Consider the following 18,461-nt stretch of genomic DNA (forward strand, 5'->3'; position numbering starts at 1 on the left):
CTATGATAGTCCACCCTCCTCTATCCTCAGTCAGTAACTAACTACAAAGCATATCTATCATCTTCTCCATGAAGGAAAGAAACAAGGATTGCAATCCTGTAACCCCCTTAGAAAATCTAGAGAATATTTCTTCCTAGTCTATGCTGCCACTGTTCTCATCCCAAAGACTCCTTGTTCTAGAGCTCACTGACATCAATCCTTCAAGAATCAGTCAGACTCATTATTCATTAATTGTATAAGAGGCTGGCTCCACAGGTTTGAAAATACTGCACTTCCAGCACACACAGCCCCTGCTGTTCTGATATTAGATGCATGCGAATCTTCTGGAGAGACGTGATAACACTGTTAAAAGCTACAAGGCTTTTAAATTCCCTTTTGAAAGGGGATGTAAACGGAGGTTCATCTGACAGATGTGTTACTGGTTCTTGCTTTTGATAACATTAATTCAGATGAGCAACAGCATCCAAAGGACACGGAATCTAAGAAAAACTCAGTTTCCTTTTCTGAAGGAAGACTAGCAGGTCTAGAAGTCAATTTTCACCCTGTTATTTCCCTGGCCCTTCTGGACAAAAAAGGAGGTTCAGATTTTATATTTCTGATACTTGTGTTCTTTTAGGCTAGTGGGATCTTAGGTTAGGGGGAACCTTCTAATCTTTAAGATCTGTGTTTATTCAATGAAAAAAGAAAAAGAAAATAAAAGGGCACAAGCAAAAGCTTCTTAGTCTATGCAGCTCCTCTTCATATTAAAGGTCCAAAAAAATCTACTCATGCATTTAAAAGAACATGAGGGAAAATTATTCCACGAAGACAGTAAAGACTAAGTTCTACCATAGATATTCTGCTGTGTTAACTTTCAGTGAACTCTCTACAGAGGGACCATCAACTCTATAATGCTCATTATTCCTCCTGAATTGAAATGCAGGAAAATTGAATTGAGACTAAAGGCTGGATGGTTCTCAGAGCAATTAGCAAATTTGTGAGTAAAAGAAGAAAGCAGTACAGAAGTTCATGTAGAGTACAAATCTGGAAGTCAAGATTTGAGCTCCTTTTCCATCTCTCAAGGCAATATCTTTTGACAATTCATTGTACTTGATCCTGTTTCATCTATACTGTTGGTAACGTGCAGATAACCATGCTTGCCACCAACTGGCAGGGAAGAAGGCAGGAGAGGGGCAGAAAACTATGGAAGAAACCATATGTGGACAGCTAGGAACTGACACTTACTAGGCCACAAAGTTGTTGCCCTTTTACACAACAAACGCTACTTTATTTTGCAATTACTCCATTTATTTTAGAGGGTCAACAATGGGGTAAGGCAATTCACAGCACAGGTACAATCAGCCTGATTCCTTTTCTGCAATTACAACTAGTGCTGACAGATTGCCTTATCAAGGTGAGCCCAAATCTAGTTTAAAAACATTGTATAATGAGAAAACAATTACAGCTAGTTTTGTTCACTGCCTTCTTCCAAGTTTTACTTGTACAAAATAAACTATAAAGTAGTAAAGCTATTTGCATTTTCATTTGGCGTCAGTGCTTGTAACTTAGATTGCAAAGGAAAATTATATATACATAATCATATTTACAAATATATGCTGTACAGTAGCATTACTACGAGATGGATTTTTAACATTTAAAATAAGTTTACAGCATTATTAGCACATGCAGATTGCATGCTATTTCTATACCACATGCATTTTACATATGCAAAGAAGAAGGTCTATTTCCCAAGGAAATGAATTTGATATTATAACATCAAACATAATGTTTATCAAGCTTTAATTTAGACCTACTTGAAGCTTGCCCAGTGATAGGTCCTCATCTCCAAGAAACGACAAACTACCATGCCCAACCAGATGCCACCCCCGTTACAAAGCAGGATGTCCAAAATGACTTGATCCCACCAGCATTCAGCAAAATTAGGCAGAAGGTGCATGAAGAAGAGCTACAGAATACAGCAAAAAGATTCTGGGTGAGGAACAGCACAGAATTCATATAAATTCACTTTTTAAGTACACATTCAAAAATCAGCTTTTCAGTATATGTCATACTTCAAGGACATGAGCCACAACCACTGAAATTTGATGGGCATCCTTCCATTAACTTCAGAACGCCTTGGATAGAACCACACAAGACATCAGAGGTTTCCTTCTCACTGTTTTCCTTTTTGTTTCCATATATTCAGCATGATATCCTTTCTGCTGTACAGAAGGATATCATGCATCTCTCAGCCTGTCAAAGATGATACACAGAACTTTCATAGAAATGCATGAAACAAGCAAAACTACTGCATTTCTTGGAGGAAAGAAGGTGATTTGTGCTTTAAAAAAAAAAATTGAAGAGAATCTGTTTTCTTTTTGCTAAATAGTTTTAAGAAGTATGTTTTCTAAACCAGCAACAAGATGCAGTAAGTAGAATGGATGCATTTGTAACCACTGTCAGTACTAAAGCATGTTGGAGTTCAGGACTTAACACTTGTTCTATTTCAAAACTCTTTCTTTCATTTACTATTCTTAAGAAATTTAGTGACTGTAAAAAGATTGAGTTCACCAATATTTCAGACACTACAAGCTTTGCTGCTATACTTGATCCAGAATGGCTCAAGAAGTTAAAAGGATATTCCACTCTCCCTTCCTGCTTGGTCTCTGCTAAGCACTAATGATGAAGGTACTTTTACGATGAAGATACTGGAAAATAGGCCAGAAACAAACCAACATCAGACTGAAAAGCTGACACCATCTGGATATATCAAAACATATTCAGTCCCTCAAAGATTTCCCCTGGAAAGTGCACAAATCATTTACCTCTGAAGCAATCTATTCCTTTCTGAATACTCAACTTAACTGAAGACCACTATGAGGCATTAGTAAGGCAATTAAATGTATTTACAGATACATTTGGTGACTTTACACTTTTGACAGAGTGAAGGAGAACAACTGGCCAGAGTTAAGGCAAGATTAAACATAATTTACTGAGAGCTAGAAATGGATTCAGCAGTCCCTTTGGAATACTCAAGAAGATGCTTAACAAAACACATAGGAAACTAAAGAATATTCTTACCACCACAAAAACAGTATAATTTTTGTCAGTTAATGTACACACACTGTGTCTGTTGAAGATTATTGGTATGATTTTATAATAAAATATCTTTTGTTAACAGATGTATAAATAAAATATTGAAAAAATCAGATGCGGGAAAAGGAACAAGAAAAATGTTTTCTGTACACAGCAAGAATGAATACTGGTCCATTTATAATAAATTACAGTGACTGATATTGACAATGACAGTTCCTTTGAAAACACTTGCAAAAGTATATCAAAGCAACTTGTCTTTCTTTGACAAGGCTATGGGAATTTCAACCTGTCGAAAAGAAAATTTGAATTTCTCTTCAAGACCCAAGCTATACAATGTTGCTCATTATCCTGCTAGTTTCCCTTTCACGTTTGAAATTAATTTAATGTGAAAGGGGCACTAGGCTATGAATCTCAATCTGCAATAATCTAGCCAAAGAAACCAGAAGTTACAGATAAGGCAGCAAAAACCAGAGCATAGGTGTTAGCCAGACCATCTCTAAGGCACTAGCTGTTTTCTCAGAATGAGAGACCAAGGTCTGCCTGCATCCCAACTTTAATCTGATAGCATGGAGCATGAGCCAAGTGTCCCATTTCAGAACAGGGAGCCAGCTGAAATCCATTAATGCTAACAGGAGATGCACAGCTAAGTCCCTGTGTAACTGCCCTGATAACTTCTGTAGGTTTCTAATGACTTTCCTGAATTAACTAATCCATTAAAAATCCATCTGAGTGGTGATAAGCTCTCTATATGTTGAACCTTACCCAACACATTGTCCGTTCCAATAATCTGCCTTTCAACAGGGAATACTAGACACCCCACGTGGCATCAAATTTAAGATGATGGTTGTGTGACGATCAACTGAACAATAAGAGTGCGTGTGAAACAAATCCAAATTTATTCTTTTTCCAGAGGGGAAAAAATTAGTACAAAAACTAGCAAAGTTGTTTTTTGTGGATGGGTACTTGTGAAATCCCAATCTTAAGCAGTTTTTCAAAATAGCTTAGGAAACAGCGTATCCTTCAATGCCACAGAACAAAAACATGTTTTGAAAAGGAACTCATGGCACCAGTATTTTCAAACCCAGAAGTTTAGTTTTAGACAACTAAATCCTTATCTATGTTTCTGAATTATAAATGCCTTGTCAGATGAGCCAAGCATTCTTAAGACAGCAAGCTCTACAGAAAACTATGATTTTAAAGACTAAATTCAGGTGTTTACATCTACACTTAGTATTTTAAGTGTGACAGGTTAGATTATGGTGTCCCAAAAGCTGATAAAAAAATGGATTTTTATTTTTTCTCTGAATTGTCCAATCAAAGAATATAATGAAATTAAAGTCATTTTTATAGAAACACATCCTTGGATTTTAGGTAACACATTTTACTAATCAAGCTCTAGGTTACATGCAAATGAAAATATTTAGAGTAGCAATTAATCAGCTTGAATTCTGAAAACAGATCTAACAAGAAGGTCCAGCAGTCCAAGCAACAGTCAATTGACTGAATCAAGTCAAGTATCTGTATTTTTTTTAATCCAAAATAGGATTTGAAAGTGCCAACAGTCAAGTGACTTAAGCACGTGCTTGGGAGAACTGTGGTAAAGCTAGGTTACAAAAATAAGTCAGTGGTCCTCCAAACTATGTTGCAGGGGACTACACTGCACGTGAACTAGCTTAGATCCAGGTCTAGTAAAAATCACATTTTTATGTCGGTGAACATGAATAAACTAGGCTTGTGGGGTACAATTTAACAAGAGAAGGGCTACGCACCTAGGCCTCATGACAGAAAACAAACACACCAAATGGTGTCTTGCCATTCCATTTAGACTTCTCCTCATGGGTCCTCACACCTTTCTCAGGGATCCCTCAACTCCATTTCACTGTACAGTATGCACGCCTATACACAATGCGTAACACTGTTGTATTTGGGATAAGGGGATCATAACAGTAGATCACAGATATTGCAAGGTGAAAAAGGAGAACAATTGCTCTGAATCATGGAATATTAGTCAACATCTGAAATAGCATGAGTGTTGACTCCCATAACAGCAGAAAAACAAATTATGGATGGCACCAATAGGCTGGCCTAGACTTCCCTCCTATTCAAGTAGTAATAAGTCACTTACCTAAACCCCAGCTTGCTGTTGTCCACTAATGCAACTGCACCAATTGCTCAGCATCTGGTTTGTAAGGCTTAAAATGTAAATCTATACTGAGAACTAGTGAGTCATCCTTCTAGTAACATTCACACTTGCCCCCAAGAATAATTCAGGTCTCATGCATTTGCTTATAATTAAGATAAATGGGTGGCCTACCTCAGTGAGCTCCCAGGTGATGCTAATAGTCCAGCACAGCCCATAGCTGCGGATCAGCAAAGCCTTCATAGCCCAGCCCCAGAAATGCCCAAAAGCAAATATATCAAAGTGGCTGAGGATTCTCTCCCAGGTGATAACATGACAGTTCACAGCATACTCCTGTTAATGAAAAAAAAAACCCAATCAAAACACAAACCAACAAAAAACCTCAATCAACAGGCCACTTCAGAAACACTAGAATGAAGAAACTTCTCTCTATCCAGTGCAACAAGCCTGAAATTATAAGGATATTAAAATAAGCATTATTCTGTTTTCTTGTCCTTCTAAACTCTGCAGGAAAACTTCCAGTATTAAGACTCAGTGTCATCACAGTACAGCTCTAATTTAAAGGGAGATAGAATAGACCTTGGTGCCTGAAGGAGCATGTATTTCTCATGTGACAGAGGAAGAGCAGGAGCAATAAAATCAATAATAATAAAACCAGCAGACAATACTCCAGAAAATAGTTATTTGGTTTTCTTTGGGGTCTTGATTTGGAATAACCACCTTTCCCCATTTTGATGCTGTCTAGTGTTCAGATGTGGCTCATCAGTGGCTAATCCTCACCAGTTTGTGATGTTACGTTACTTATCTCAATGTTAATTTGAGTGTCTTTTGTGTCTTATTTTCCTCACGAAAGCAATTTCCCAGAACACATTCATATTGAGAAAGTTCGGTCACAGGGCTGAATTTTTTAAAAAAAAAAAAAAAAAAGGGGGGGGGGAACTTGCAACTGTTTTGTCACAGATGAGTGGCAGATTCCTGAAGAATATTATATTAATTAATACTCATCAATACCAAAGGAAATGTGTTCTCTCATCATGTTATACAGCAAGTGCTAGAAATCACCGCCCAACAAAAAAAAAAAATCTATATGCTATCAGGAGGCTGCATCTGTGGGGTTGTCTCGTCACTGGGCACAAACTGAACTATTCCCAGCTGGAAACACACATTTTAAAGAATCTCTGCTCTCCAACCCTCCTAAAAATATACATTGCCACCTGCAGGTGACAACACAGCACTGCTCAGTGCTGCTGAATTAAGAAAGGATTCTCTTTCAGGCCAGAACTATTGCTAATCCTGCACAAAGGAACCATGATCGAGTTGAAAAGGGGATGGCAGAGAAAGATTTAAATCCTGGTCTCTATAAAGAGAAGAATGCACAACTTCACACAAATACTTCTATCAGCAGGCAGTTAAGTCTCACTATGAAACTGTAAGTAACTCTTACTGCTGGTGCTCCCTGAAGTGAAAGCATGGTGTTGCTTCTCACACATGCCAGTGCTGCTGGTCATTCAGAGAAAGGTGCACCACCTGTCCTAAGGATGGCAAAGCTGCAGCTTTAGCACATGTACCCAAAGAGAGCTGAAACTGGCTCATTTGCCAGCATGAGAAGCACAGAATGCACAATGGAATGTGCAGGCTCATAGCTACACCATGATATCTGAAACTCTATGATGAGTGAACACAATGAGGTTACTTCAAAAGTAAGCTTTTTGCAGGGCTCTTGCTTTTTTGCTTTTATTTTTACTGGGGCTTTTTCCCCTTTATCTCATCTTTCCAGCTGCAGCTCTGCCAGTCATACAGTGAAATGTTTAAAAGAAAGTTCAATACTCAAGCAACTTTGCCAGTCCTGTGCAAGACACCAAGCTGCAGCCTTCATTATAGTTGCACTTTAAAAATTTACTCCAACTTTAAGTGACAGTATCAGGATTGCAAAGTAGTACAGAGCAAGTTTCCACTGACTGCTACAGTCAGGGAATCTACTGTACTGCGGTTCTGTCCTCCCCTGACTTGAATCTATTTATTTCAAACTTAGATGACAGGAGAGCCAGGTGAATCTGACTTACCAACAGACTCCTCGTCTCAGCTCCCTTTTGTTGCTCAGCAACACCACTAACCCCCATGCTCATGCTCCATTTAGCAATGTGTCCTCCCACCACCCTAACGGCAGGCTGCCCACGCCTCACCACCACCACGCATCTGCAGAACAGAAAGTCACAGCCCTACTCTGGATGCTGGAATTGCACAACACATACTGCTGATCAGCTAAGATGCAACACCTGAAGCATCCAGAGTTTTCCAGGTAAGGAGCCTGTATGCAGCTCTCACTATCAATCAACTAACGTAAGCTTACTGCGCTGTAAAGATTTCCATTCCCTCTTATGTGCTACAGGGCAGGAGTTTGCAGCCACTGCTGCTGAGGTGCTGTGCAGTAGTTTGCATATGCAGCAAATTGCTAGTTGCCAAAGACAATCAGCGTATTTCCTTACTCTTGAGGCATGAGTCCGGTAACAGCACCTACTATACAACAGGTGACAATGGTGCGCAGATACGCAAACCCAAGGGCAAGGAAGCACACTGGTCAGGTGGCGGGCAGTAATTCGATGCAACAGTAAAAAAGGACAAGACTGGCAACTCTTGCCTCTCCATGCAGTAATCCTCTTCTGCTTGGTGCTCACCTGCTCACACCCTCTTCTGCCTGCCTCCCAACATACCTCACATACTTCTCCCAGGCCTCCTTTTACTACCTCAACTCCCTGTGCTAGTGTCCTCACCTGAAGGGGAACGTTCTCTGTATTGAAAATTCTTTGTAAGCTGCTCAACAGGCAGAAGAACAAGCCTGGCTTTCCACGCCACTCCAGATCATGGTCTATGGAAGTAATTTCCCAATGGTAAACAGCACCAGTGCTTAGCTGGGTGACTGGCAGGCAGCAGAGCCCTGCAGTTGCTGTACCAGGATTTCCACATACTCAGTAGCATGCCAGTCATGTACTAAGCTCAGAGCAATAAGGCAAGACCAAAGTTCTTTGAGTGCAGCATTGTGGCATCAAAAAAACTGATCTGGGACACGCACACCATACAGGCCTCATTTAGATACAATCATGCTAAGTCTATTTTCAGTATCCAGGCTCATATCTATTATTTAAAGGAATCCAAAGCCACCCCAGTGCAAACATATCTCGCACTCCCTACTGCACACTCATCTGAACATCTGCATTAGAAAAAAATAGAGAAGACTTTTTCACACCAATTGATTTCAATGTAAATAAATAGCAGTTGATACAAAAGGCTTGTTGACTCTGTCACGTATAGGCACAAACTTGCACTGCTGATGCCAGCAAATCGAGATTTATCCCTTCCCACTCATGTAAAGCATGCCTAAAGTAGCCAAAATGTCCAATAAAGTGCCATGGATACATACCATAATATCTGCTTCCCTTGTGGCATATCGAAGATTAGGATCCAGCCAGTACATCACTGCTTTTACCTGCTCAAAGTTAAGGAAGAGCACGAACACCAGGAACAGAAAATAGAGCACACTGAGACCTGCAAAAAGACTCAGCTTTAAAATCATGTTCACTCACAAAACTCCTTGGGACACTGAGAGTCCAAAAAGCTGCTTTCAAACTGTTGCTCTATACAGGCCCAGTTTGTACAAATGGGTTTTCTACATACAGTGGCTACATGCAAAAAAGCTTAAGAGACACAAGTCAGATGGTAATCTTTGAGCACTCAGCCCTTCATATCACCTCCTGTTTCAAGTGATACAATATATGCTCGACTGCATGAACCCAATCAAAACAAAAAGCAGTCTAATCAGTTTAGACACAAGTAGTACAAGGCTGTGATCAGGAAGCTCTTTAGTAAGAGATACGTTAGGACCCCAGGATTGGATTAGTTCTGTCCCTTTGCTTTAAGTATTCTTGGTCTCACTAATGCAGGTCCCTAAGCCTATATGCAGATTTCAACACAAAGATCAATTTAATAATCCCACCTGGCAATTCTGAGCTATGCTGGCAATAAAGAGTAGTTATAAATATAAACTAATGCATGTTTGAGTTACTTTTGTGAGCTGGAAAATTTGCCATTTGAAGCTTTTAAAGGTAAAGATTATTATTTGTTTTCACACCATTATAAATTATGAAACACTACTGCATTTGGGACTACCGCCTCTCTCCTCCCAATGTCTGAATATGGATTTTTTTAAATAAAAACTTGTAAGAAGTTAAGAGTCCTAGGTATAGATCTATGGGTAGATGAAGCTGCTGTTGGGAGCATATCTTTACACTACTAAATTACAAGTTCACAGATATCTAGGAAGAGGCACATAAACACTAACACTATTTCCTAGTCTAGCACTCAAACTTGCTTGTATCCTGCAGCAATGTCATGGAAGACAGAAAGATTAATGTGAATAAACTTAGTATCTGCCATCCAAAATAAACTATAGCAATTCTAAAAAGATATTTTAAACTATGACCAGAACTCACATGTTATTAATCCCCAGTGTATGCCAGAGAACAACTTCCGTTCAAGTACACACACATGAACAGAAAGTATATATACTGTCCTCTGCAGTACATCCTAAAAACACATCAGGTAAACAGATGCCACACTACTACAAGTACAGCCTGCAGGCAACGGTGCATCCTGAAATGTTGAGGACACACTACTGCCTTTCATCTACTGAACAGGTCTGAGACCTCAAGCACGGCTAAATAAGCCATGCCAGAAGCAGCAGAATTACACGGGGAAAAATGTTGTTCTTGATTTTGTGTGCAGCCTTTTCCCGAAAGTACAGGGGGTCAAGCTCTGACAGTATCAACACTGAGAATGACCTTTTACTTTACATTTGCTGAAACCTGAAACGAGCAGTAGTACCTGTGTTTCCCAAACTTCACAAGGAGCAGGATTCTTTAACGAGTACTATCTAATCAGCAGTATCCTCTCAATGTCAACAGATGAGTAATCAGCTACTTTGGGAGGCTACTTATTTTTAGCTATGTAAGGTGGCGGGAGAGAGAAACATTCAGTCCCCTTAAAAAGAAACAGATCAGCTTTTAAATCAAATGTGTCTAATTCTCTGCAAATGTGCTTAAAGGCTCTGTGAACCCTGAATTATTTCAAAATAAAATTTGTTAGGTTTTTGCCATGTAATTCAGATGTTTAAGGAGCAGGATTTCACTCAGTTAGTTCTGTAGTTAATAGAATTACTTTCCAAACTATGAATGCAACTAATATTTACAGGTATTTTTGCTGAAATTATAAGTTAAGAATATGAATATATACATGTTAAGAATATTAATAAATGTTAATGTATGTTAAGCTATACAATGATACAATTTAATAAACATATAAAGTAATAGCACATTTTATTTTGCCAATAATGAAAAGAAGCACCCTACTAAACTGGATTTAGTTAGAAGTCAGATAGTATATGCAGTAGCTATAAAAACCCAAACCTTTTTGGGCTGGGAAGAGATGGCAGTAGGAAGGGTGTCGGGGAAGGAGATTAGGAAGCACAAACACAAAACAGGATTAAAACAGAGTATCAGAATGAATGATCCCTTTCTGGTGATTTAATTTATACCATCCTGACACAGAGTAACTACAACGACATTCCCAAACATAATTAAGAACAGATTATAAGCAACTGCTCAGAAGTGGGAGGGAAGTGACATTCACACAAGTTTGATGCACAATTATGTTTCATGACAATTCCATTCATCTGAAAATTAAAATGGACGGTCCTGCAGAAGCACTGAAAAAGTCAGAAACACAACTTAAACTTACCAAAAACCATTCTCCATATTGCAGGGTGGGGACGTGTAAATGGTCCTGTGGACAGTAAAGAAGCTTATTAGAAGACAGTCAATAAGAACCACATAAACTATTTTGGAGTATATGCCATATGAGGATTTGGCATGAGCACGGATCAGTTCTCCATCAAACTATGTAATATACCCAAAAGCTGGGGCTCTATGTTAAAAAAAAAAAAATGGTAACAGCAGTTTTCAGAGAGGAAAAGGAGACTGCCAATTAGTAGGGTGTAGACAAATTTTTCCATTATTTTTATGGAGATGTTTCCAGAACAGTAGTATGCTGTTTGCTCAGCAGACACCATAAATCAGGTGTCACCTGAGGATCTCTTGATCTGGTTTCTAGACCACAGCTCACACACGGCTTGCTCCCAGTGAAGTCATCAAGTACAAATTTCTGTGTGTTAGCAAAGAAACATGGTGCTTAGCCTTCAGATGACCACGAAATGTTAGCAAACAGGCCTCCTAAAACTTCCAAACTGAGTATCATGTATCTGGCAAGAAGATACCTATCCTCTTTACCAATGTCAATATTTTTTACTTTAGAGCCAGTGATTAAACTGACTTTATTAGATTAAAAACCTCTCAGTTAACGTGAAGAGCAGAGAAAGTAAGCCTGGTGAAACTGGAAAACCTCTAAACATGAATCATACATTTAGGTAGCAAGAAGTGGCTGAACAAATATTTTCAGCACATGCTGCGAACTGCTCTTTCACCACTGTATGCATAAAGCTCATTTTTCTCTGGCATTCAGTTTTTCAGGGAGCACTTTGTGAAAAGTATGGATTAATGATTTTTAAAATATGAGGAAAAACACATCCCAACTCTGAAGTACAAAGCTGCCCTGAGCACAATAATTGTTTTTTCCTGAACACTGCCAATCCTGAGACAGTTTAGACTTGACCCAAGAATTATGCTTTTGCTGACAGCCATAAGTAAAAATTAAAAATAAATAAATAAATAAATTTTAAAACCCCCAAACAAACAGGAAGACAGCATTTCCTCCACAGAATTAAGTGTCACATGAGGGTTTGTACCTTTTTGCACTTTCTGCTCCTCACACAATTACCAAAACTTTTGTCCAACTTAACCTTCTGCTGAGCAACTGTGGGTTTACATTGTAATGTGACTTAGACCATTTCAAGTATCGCTAGCTTCTGGTAAGGTGGTTTACATAAGGTGTTATATCTCTGAGAATTTGTAGAATGACACTTCTGTTAAAACACACCAAGGCAGACTCCTTTTAAAAATTATTTAAGGATCCGGCAGCATCATTACTTAGCAATCTGAGCTGCAACTGCGCACCTGCAAATAGAGACACTGCTTTTGAGAACCTGACTTCCTTGTTAGATACAGACAAGCTATAAATAACTTGCATTTTACCGTTATCTCCACTCAGTATGATTGCAATCCATTTTTAGACTGTTCTTTAACATAAAGGAATTCAAAAGAGTAAAGAAAAAAATACATTAAAAATTTGGTACCTTAATAAAAATCAAAATAAATATAGTGGCAATAAAAAGAAATTCACACATTATAAAAAGTGAAGTATAAACAGTATAAACCTTACTCACCATTAGGAAAAGCTAGAACACTGATGATTAGAAAGAAGAAAATCACAGAGAGGATACCCCTCCAAATATTATCCTCTGGGACAGAATCATCCCTGAAGAGACAGACAACAAAGTGTTGAAGTACATTATAAGGATGAAGTTGAAAGGCTCTGAAGATGTCATATTATTTAAATAAAGACTACATGGAAATTAAGTATGAGAAATAAGCATGCTGGTTATATAACAAGTCAAGATAGTAACTGCACTGAATGATTTTCACTCTGTGCTTCTGGGTATCACTTTCTCACAAGAGAGTTAAACATACAATCAATACATGCGAGCCATAAGCATTGTTAGAAGTCAATGCAGAAGCAATGACTAAATTTAACACAAGGTGAAGAAAATCTTCCTTCTTTAACGTTCACAGAAACATCATCAAAAGTACTTTTACACAGCGAACGGAGACCTAGACCAAAAACTCTGGAAGCCTGGATGCAATTCCTAGGTTTCCCTCTGCTGTTTTGGTGCTGCTCACAGTCCCCTTCACTCCCCTTGGCCTGTTCCCCATGAAAATGCCTGAGGTGAGTGCAGAGAGGGGGGAAATAATGATTACAATCAACTTTTGGAACTAATGATTACACAGCTTAGAATCCGTGTATAACAGAGAGACAGCAAAACTTAAAAGAACCAGGGAAAAATATCAACTTGCTTTTAGATCTGTTAAGCTAAAACTCAGAATAAAATACTAGGTATTATTTGTGCTACTGTCATATTATGGCCAGAAGAGAGACCTAAGAATTCAGTTTGGAATGCCAAGGCAAATTTGACTGAGCTCTTCTTTCTTTTCAGCCAGGTAGAATATGGTGTACAGCAGCGAGATTAACAAAAAAGAGCCCACCCAAGTCTTCTAACCAGCAGTCAGCTTCTAGGATACTTCAGTAATACAAATAGAAACAAACTTCAGACTATCATAATATGCACAGCTAATATTTCATAATGTATCACCCACTACAACTCAAATTAAAGTTTTACTATCTGGGTAATTTTCATGTACTTAAGATCAGTTTATCTATTCAAAATACATTCCTTTATTTATTCCCAAACCATGATATGAAAAAATTCCCAGCAAACTTTAGAGGGATAAAGCTCTTCCTGGCAGAGCATCTGTCACATTTCTGGATGGTTCAGTAAAGAATCTGTGACAGCATAAATGCGCTCCACATAAGATATTTGCTGCAGTTATAAAATATTTCTCACTCTGCCAAATTATTTCCCTTTCCCTCAAAATTGAACCTTAACAGCTCCACAGCAGACTTCCATCATTGTGAGGCATTTAAGCACTGTGTTAGTTTAACTGTATGGCAGGAAAAAATACATTAAACATGAATGGTTTCTCTGCAGGCCTCAGGGACTCCCCACAGCATTTTTTTTTAAACCAGCTCAGTCCAGATTTACCAGTCATTTTCCAGCAGGCATGCTGCACAGACTGACACTTTACACCAGCTATGAAGCCCAAGTTCCAGAGCTTAACTCTGGCTCTCTCAGCAATCTCAAGAGCCTCAGGCTCTGATGGCTCACACACTAAAACCATATTCCTGTTTTAACATATGCAAATAACACACACACACATGCTGTCACAGGTGCCACCAAGTGGGGGAATTTTTTTTTTTGAAGAGAGAACAAATTAGTAGAGTCACATCACCGTACAATTCAGCGTGGCCAAGAAAGAGGTGAAAGACACTGTGGTCACGTCACCTAATTGTCGTGCCAGCTGGGCTGAAGGGTCCTCACCCTTGCATATCAGGATTCTGAGTACTACTCAGCTTCAGGAAAGCTGTCCTAGTTATGTTGGCACCACTTCCCCCAAAAATCAGCAAAGATGTTGTATGTGGTGTTAAACTGCATTTCATACCAAGTAAGTGGTAGAGGGATTGCATTTTGGCTTGCAGATACCTTTCAAAAGGGATAGACATGCAATGTTCTTGCCAGAAGCAGGTAAAAACAGGTGGGAGCAAGAGACTCGCTACTGTGTGCTAGTTAGAAAAAGAATTACAGTGTTTGCCTGGAAGAACTATTTTGGGGAGCGCCAAAAGAAACAGGGAAGCAAAATAACTGTTGGAGGAAAGAAACAATCACAACAAGCTGCAATCAGGAAAATGTGCTAAATCATCTCCTCACTTAGCCTTAGGAACTTTGATGCTGACTTTGAAATATAAGCATTCATGCAGCAAAAACAAGGTTTCGAACGCTCGTGTGGGAGGACAGATGAAAATTCTCTCAATTTAAACAAGCTTTACCAGCGCATTTTTCAATTCTGTGGCTTTTTGGAGAAGAAATAATAAAAAAAATAAAGCACATAACTGCATAACCTTCTTCTCTCTCCTGCTTTTCTCCCAGTTCCAGAGCACTACATTACACTGGCACATTACACAAATGTAAACTAGTAAATTATTACATCATGAAGGAAAAAAAACCGAGGATACTCAACTGAGGAAAAAATAGCTAGGACACTAAATTTAGAGTGTGTGTGTGGGGAAAAAAAATCTTCCATAAACTCCCCAAATGAAACCTAAATGCATAATAATACAGTTTAATCAACTCCATTAATCAAGGGATGTGAAAGACAACAGCCTTACAGCCTCATAGGTCTTACTCCTGCTTCCATAAACCCCTGCAACTCCACACCAAAAGCTACCAGTCTGTCACCTTCCTCAGTCCTGTTGTTGTGCTCCACAAAATATCCCCTCCAGCCCTCCTGCTGGTTGCCTCCGGGCTCAGAGAAGGCCACATCCCTCTCTCCAGGGAGGAAAAGGACAGGGAAAGCTAGAGCCACTCCACGCCTCCGCTCCAGGGTGCAGCCTGGAAGCAGAGGAGCCTGCGCCTAGCTCATTCAGCAGGAAATAGCCAAGGCAGCTGCAGCCATTGTCAGAAGCACTAGAAGGATGTGCTCTGAAAAACAGAATACCCTCTACTTCCCACTTTAACATGGAGAAGTTAAACATACATCTTTTTTTCTGTATTATTATTATTGCTACCTGAAGATTATTGCTATCTGAAGTTCAGCTTTACCTTTACCTGTCAGCTCGAAGACAGTATCAACCGCTCTCAGTGATCCCAAGGGAGACCCCACGTTATGGCTTGGGACATCCAAGGGAAAAACATTTTCTAAGTTTGTCTGAACCCCCACATATTTCTGACATAAAACAATTATAGAAGAGACAAGAAAGACTTTAAGGGAAGCAGACTTTCCTCTGCCTATGCTGAAGTTCCTGAAAAAATAAATTTTACTTAACATCATCAGTACGAATGTATCATAGAAAATCCCCTGCTTAACAAGTTCACCAGGACAGCTACGGAACAAGTGACAGCACAGGGGAAGCAAAGAATCACTAGTCATACCTTACTGGGAAGTCTACAGTGCCTTGTGCCCAGGAGGTGGAAATACGAACCCAGTCACTTGACACTCAATGCAATAAACTGATGGGAATAGAAAGACCAGACCTGGGAGCACATACTGTAAGCACGTGGGGAACTATCTCCTTCCTCCCAGCTTCTCAAAGAGTACATATGGTTTGGGTAGTGTCCCAAATAAGGCAACAAAGGCAGCACTCTAGTATCACCCAGGAGATTTAGGAAACTCCTGCAATAGCTGGAAATAAGGAGGGAGGGGGGAGGGGGGGGGGGGAGTCAGAGTAGCTTCCACAACCAGAGAAGAGGAGAAACAGAGAAGAGTTAAAGAGAAGTCAACTGGTATTTAAACACAGGAAGTGAGGCAGAGCAGAGACAGACAGGGGGAAGAAAATGAAACTGAAGAAGTCAGAGTTAGAAAGCTAGCAAGACAAATGGAAAGAAAAGCTAGTGATCCTCTTGGAAAAATGCAAACAAACATCCCAAAAGTGAAGCAATATTCTTTGGGCCTAGAAGACTCCATAGTTCTGAAATCACTGCTTGGCTCATCCTCTGCTTGAAAGAATTAACAGCAAAATTCCTTTCCTCCCCCAAAGGTGAGTGACCAATTCCATTAATCCTTCAGAATGATGTCTGGACAAACAATCCCTTAGTAACTCACAAGTTTGACCTAAATTAGCCCTACAGTGGGAAAAGTGATTGGGCGGGGGGAGACAGGACAAGAGGAGCACTTGTAGCAAAGGTGTCTAATTAAACATTGTACCAAAGCACAGAACATGTCTCTGATTTAAGAGTTAAAAAGGGATCCCTGGGACATTCTACCTTAACTTAGATCTTGTTACCTAAGTAGAACAAGGAATAGGTTCACCAAAAATATCTTCCCTGGGGCCATACACAAGTTTAAACAAGAAAAGGCACACCTCAAACCATTTGCAGCTACACTATTTTATATTCTCTTATTCTCCTTTCTCAGCTCAAGCCAGGCTTGACCATTATTTTCATAGCTGATAAAAACTATACATTTGGATTCTTAGAATAAGACAGAAGATTACACACTGAATTGTATATCAGGCCTAGGGACAAATAATGATGTTCTTCCATCAAAAGCTGAGTTTAATCAACAAGGCCACTGAAATCTGTGATTTTGTACATACAACGTCACAGAAGTGTAAATGAGCCCAAAACACGATGCACAACTCAGCTAAAACCTCTCAGGAATCAGTTTGCCCAGAGACTGCACAATTTAGCCTAAAGGAGGATTACGTTATCACCTTCACAGCCCCACTCAGTAGGGGGCAATAAAAAGTATGCACAACTTGGAAAAATACTGCAAGATACCCTTCAGACTGCACTGCTATACCCTTTATTTACAAATAAGGCTCCCGAAAATAACTGTGTCCATTCTTAGCTTTATTTCCATGAATGGCTGCAGTAGTGAAGTCCACAGAGCTGTTCCTGTGGTGGGGAAAAGATGTGGCTAAGCACATCAGTACTGGGGCCTAAGCCAACGTGTGACTGGCCTCAGACAGTGTGTTGTATAAAAATGATGACATGAAACAGTCACTCCTGTCCACTGAACGCTTGGTAAATTACCTACTTGAGTGATGTCATTGCTAAGCTTCTTGATAGTCTAATAAAAGCCATTTTTGGTAACTGCTTGAAACACACACTCATTTTAGTAAAGACTTTAACAGAGAGCCACAAAACGATCAACAAGTTCCCAGGAAATATAGCAGAGGAGAATAACGGGCCTCCGAAAGGAGGGCCTCCGGAGCAGGGTGCTCTCCAGCCAGCTAGCGATGCAACACCCCTGCCTGCCCAGCATACGGCAAGTCACGGCCCAACATCAGGTCCCCCGTTAACCCGCCCCCAGCAGGAACCACCGCCCGCCGGAGCCGCGCTGCTCGTCCTCGCCCCCGAAGGACCGGCCCCGGCCCCCTCCTCATCCCCCGCCGCGGCAACTCCCTTCGCCCCAGGGCCGGGTACGCGCGGCTGCGGCGCTGCCGGCACCCAGGGGCGGGGCGGGGCGGGGGATCCCCGCGGCGGCGCCGGGGGCCGCGCACCTAGTGAAGGCGAAGGCCATGAGGCTGAGGATGGTGAAGCTGAGGAGGGTGATGGTGTGCGGCCGGTAGAAGAACTCCAGCGTGATGTCCTCCACCTGCTGCTCGTTGATCATGCGGAAGTGCAGACGGTAGTTCACGTCGTCCTTGCTCAGGGTCCGGCTCCCCACGCACGACGCCATCTCGACCCCTTCCCCTCGCCTCAGCGCGGCTCTGGTTCTCCCGGGGCGGCGCGACCGGTTCGAGCCGCGCCGCCTCCCGCGGAGGCGCCGCCGTTGAGGGGACAAGCGCCGCGCCCGCCTCGCCGAGGGGCGGAGCTCGCCCTACCGCTCCCGCGGCGCCCCGCGCCCACGCGGTGAGGGAGGAAGGAACGGAACGCGGGGGGGAGGCGGAGCTACACCGCCCCCTT

General features: G+C 40.7%; 1 protein-coding gene across 2 annotated transcripts in view; it reads right to left on the minus strand.

Annotated features, from left to right (window-relative positions):
• PTDSS1 (phosphatidylserine synthase 1) overlaps positions 1-18,334 on the minus strand; it is a 32,433-nt gene extending 14,099 nt beyond the window's left edge. For both annotated transcript variants that reach the window (XM_076329379.1, XM_076329378.1), the window contains exons 1-6: positions 18,056-18,334; positions 12,606-12,697; positions 11,006-11,050; positions 8,634-8,758; positions 5,390-5,548; positions 1,794-1,945 (exon numbers count right to left, since the gene is read on the minus strand). In XM_076329379.1, coding sequence (XP_076185494.1) covers positions 1,794-1,945; positions 5,390-5,548; positions 8,634-8,758; positions 11,006-11,050; positions 12,606-12,697; positions 18,056-18,234 — 752 coding nt within the window. In that variant the 5' untranslated portion in view covers positions 18,235-18,334. The remainder of the gene's footprint in view (positions 1-1,793; positions 1,946-5,389; positions 5,549-8,633; positions 8,759-11,005; positions 11,051-12,605; positions 12,698-18,055) is intronic.
• Between the last annotated feature and the right edge of the window lie 127 nt (positions 18,335-18,461).

This window comes from Aptenodytes patagonicus, chromosome 2 (assembly GCF_965638725.1).
Source record: "Aptenodytes patagonicus chromosome 2, bAptPat1.pri.cur, whole genome shotgun sequence".
In the NCBI taxonomy this organism is placed as follows: domain Eukaryota; kingdom Metazoa; phylum Chordata; class Aves; order Sphenisciformes; family Spheniscidae; genus Aptenodytes; species Aptenodytes patagonicus.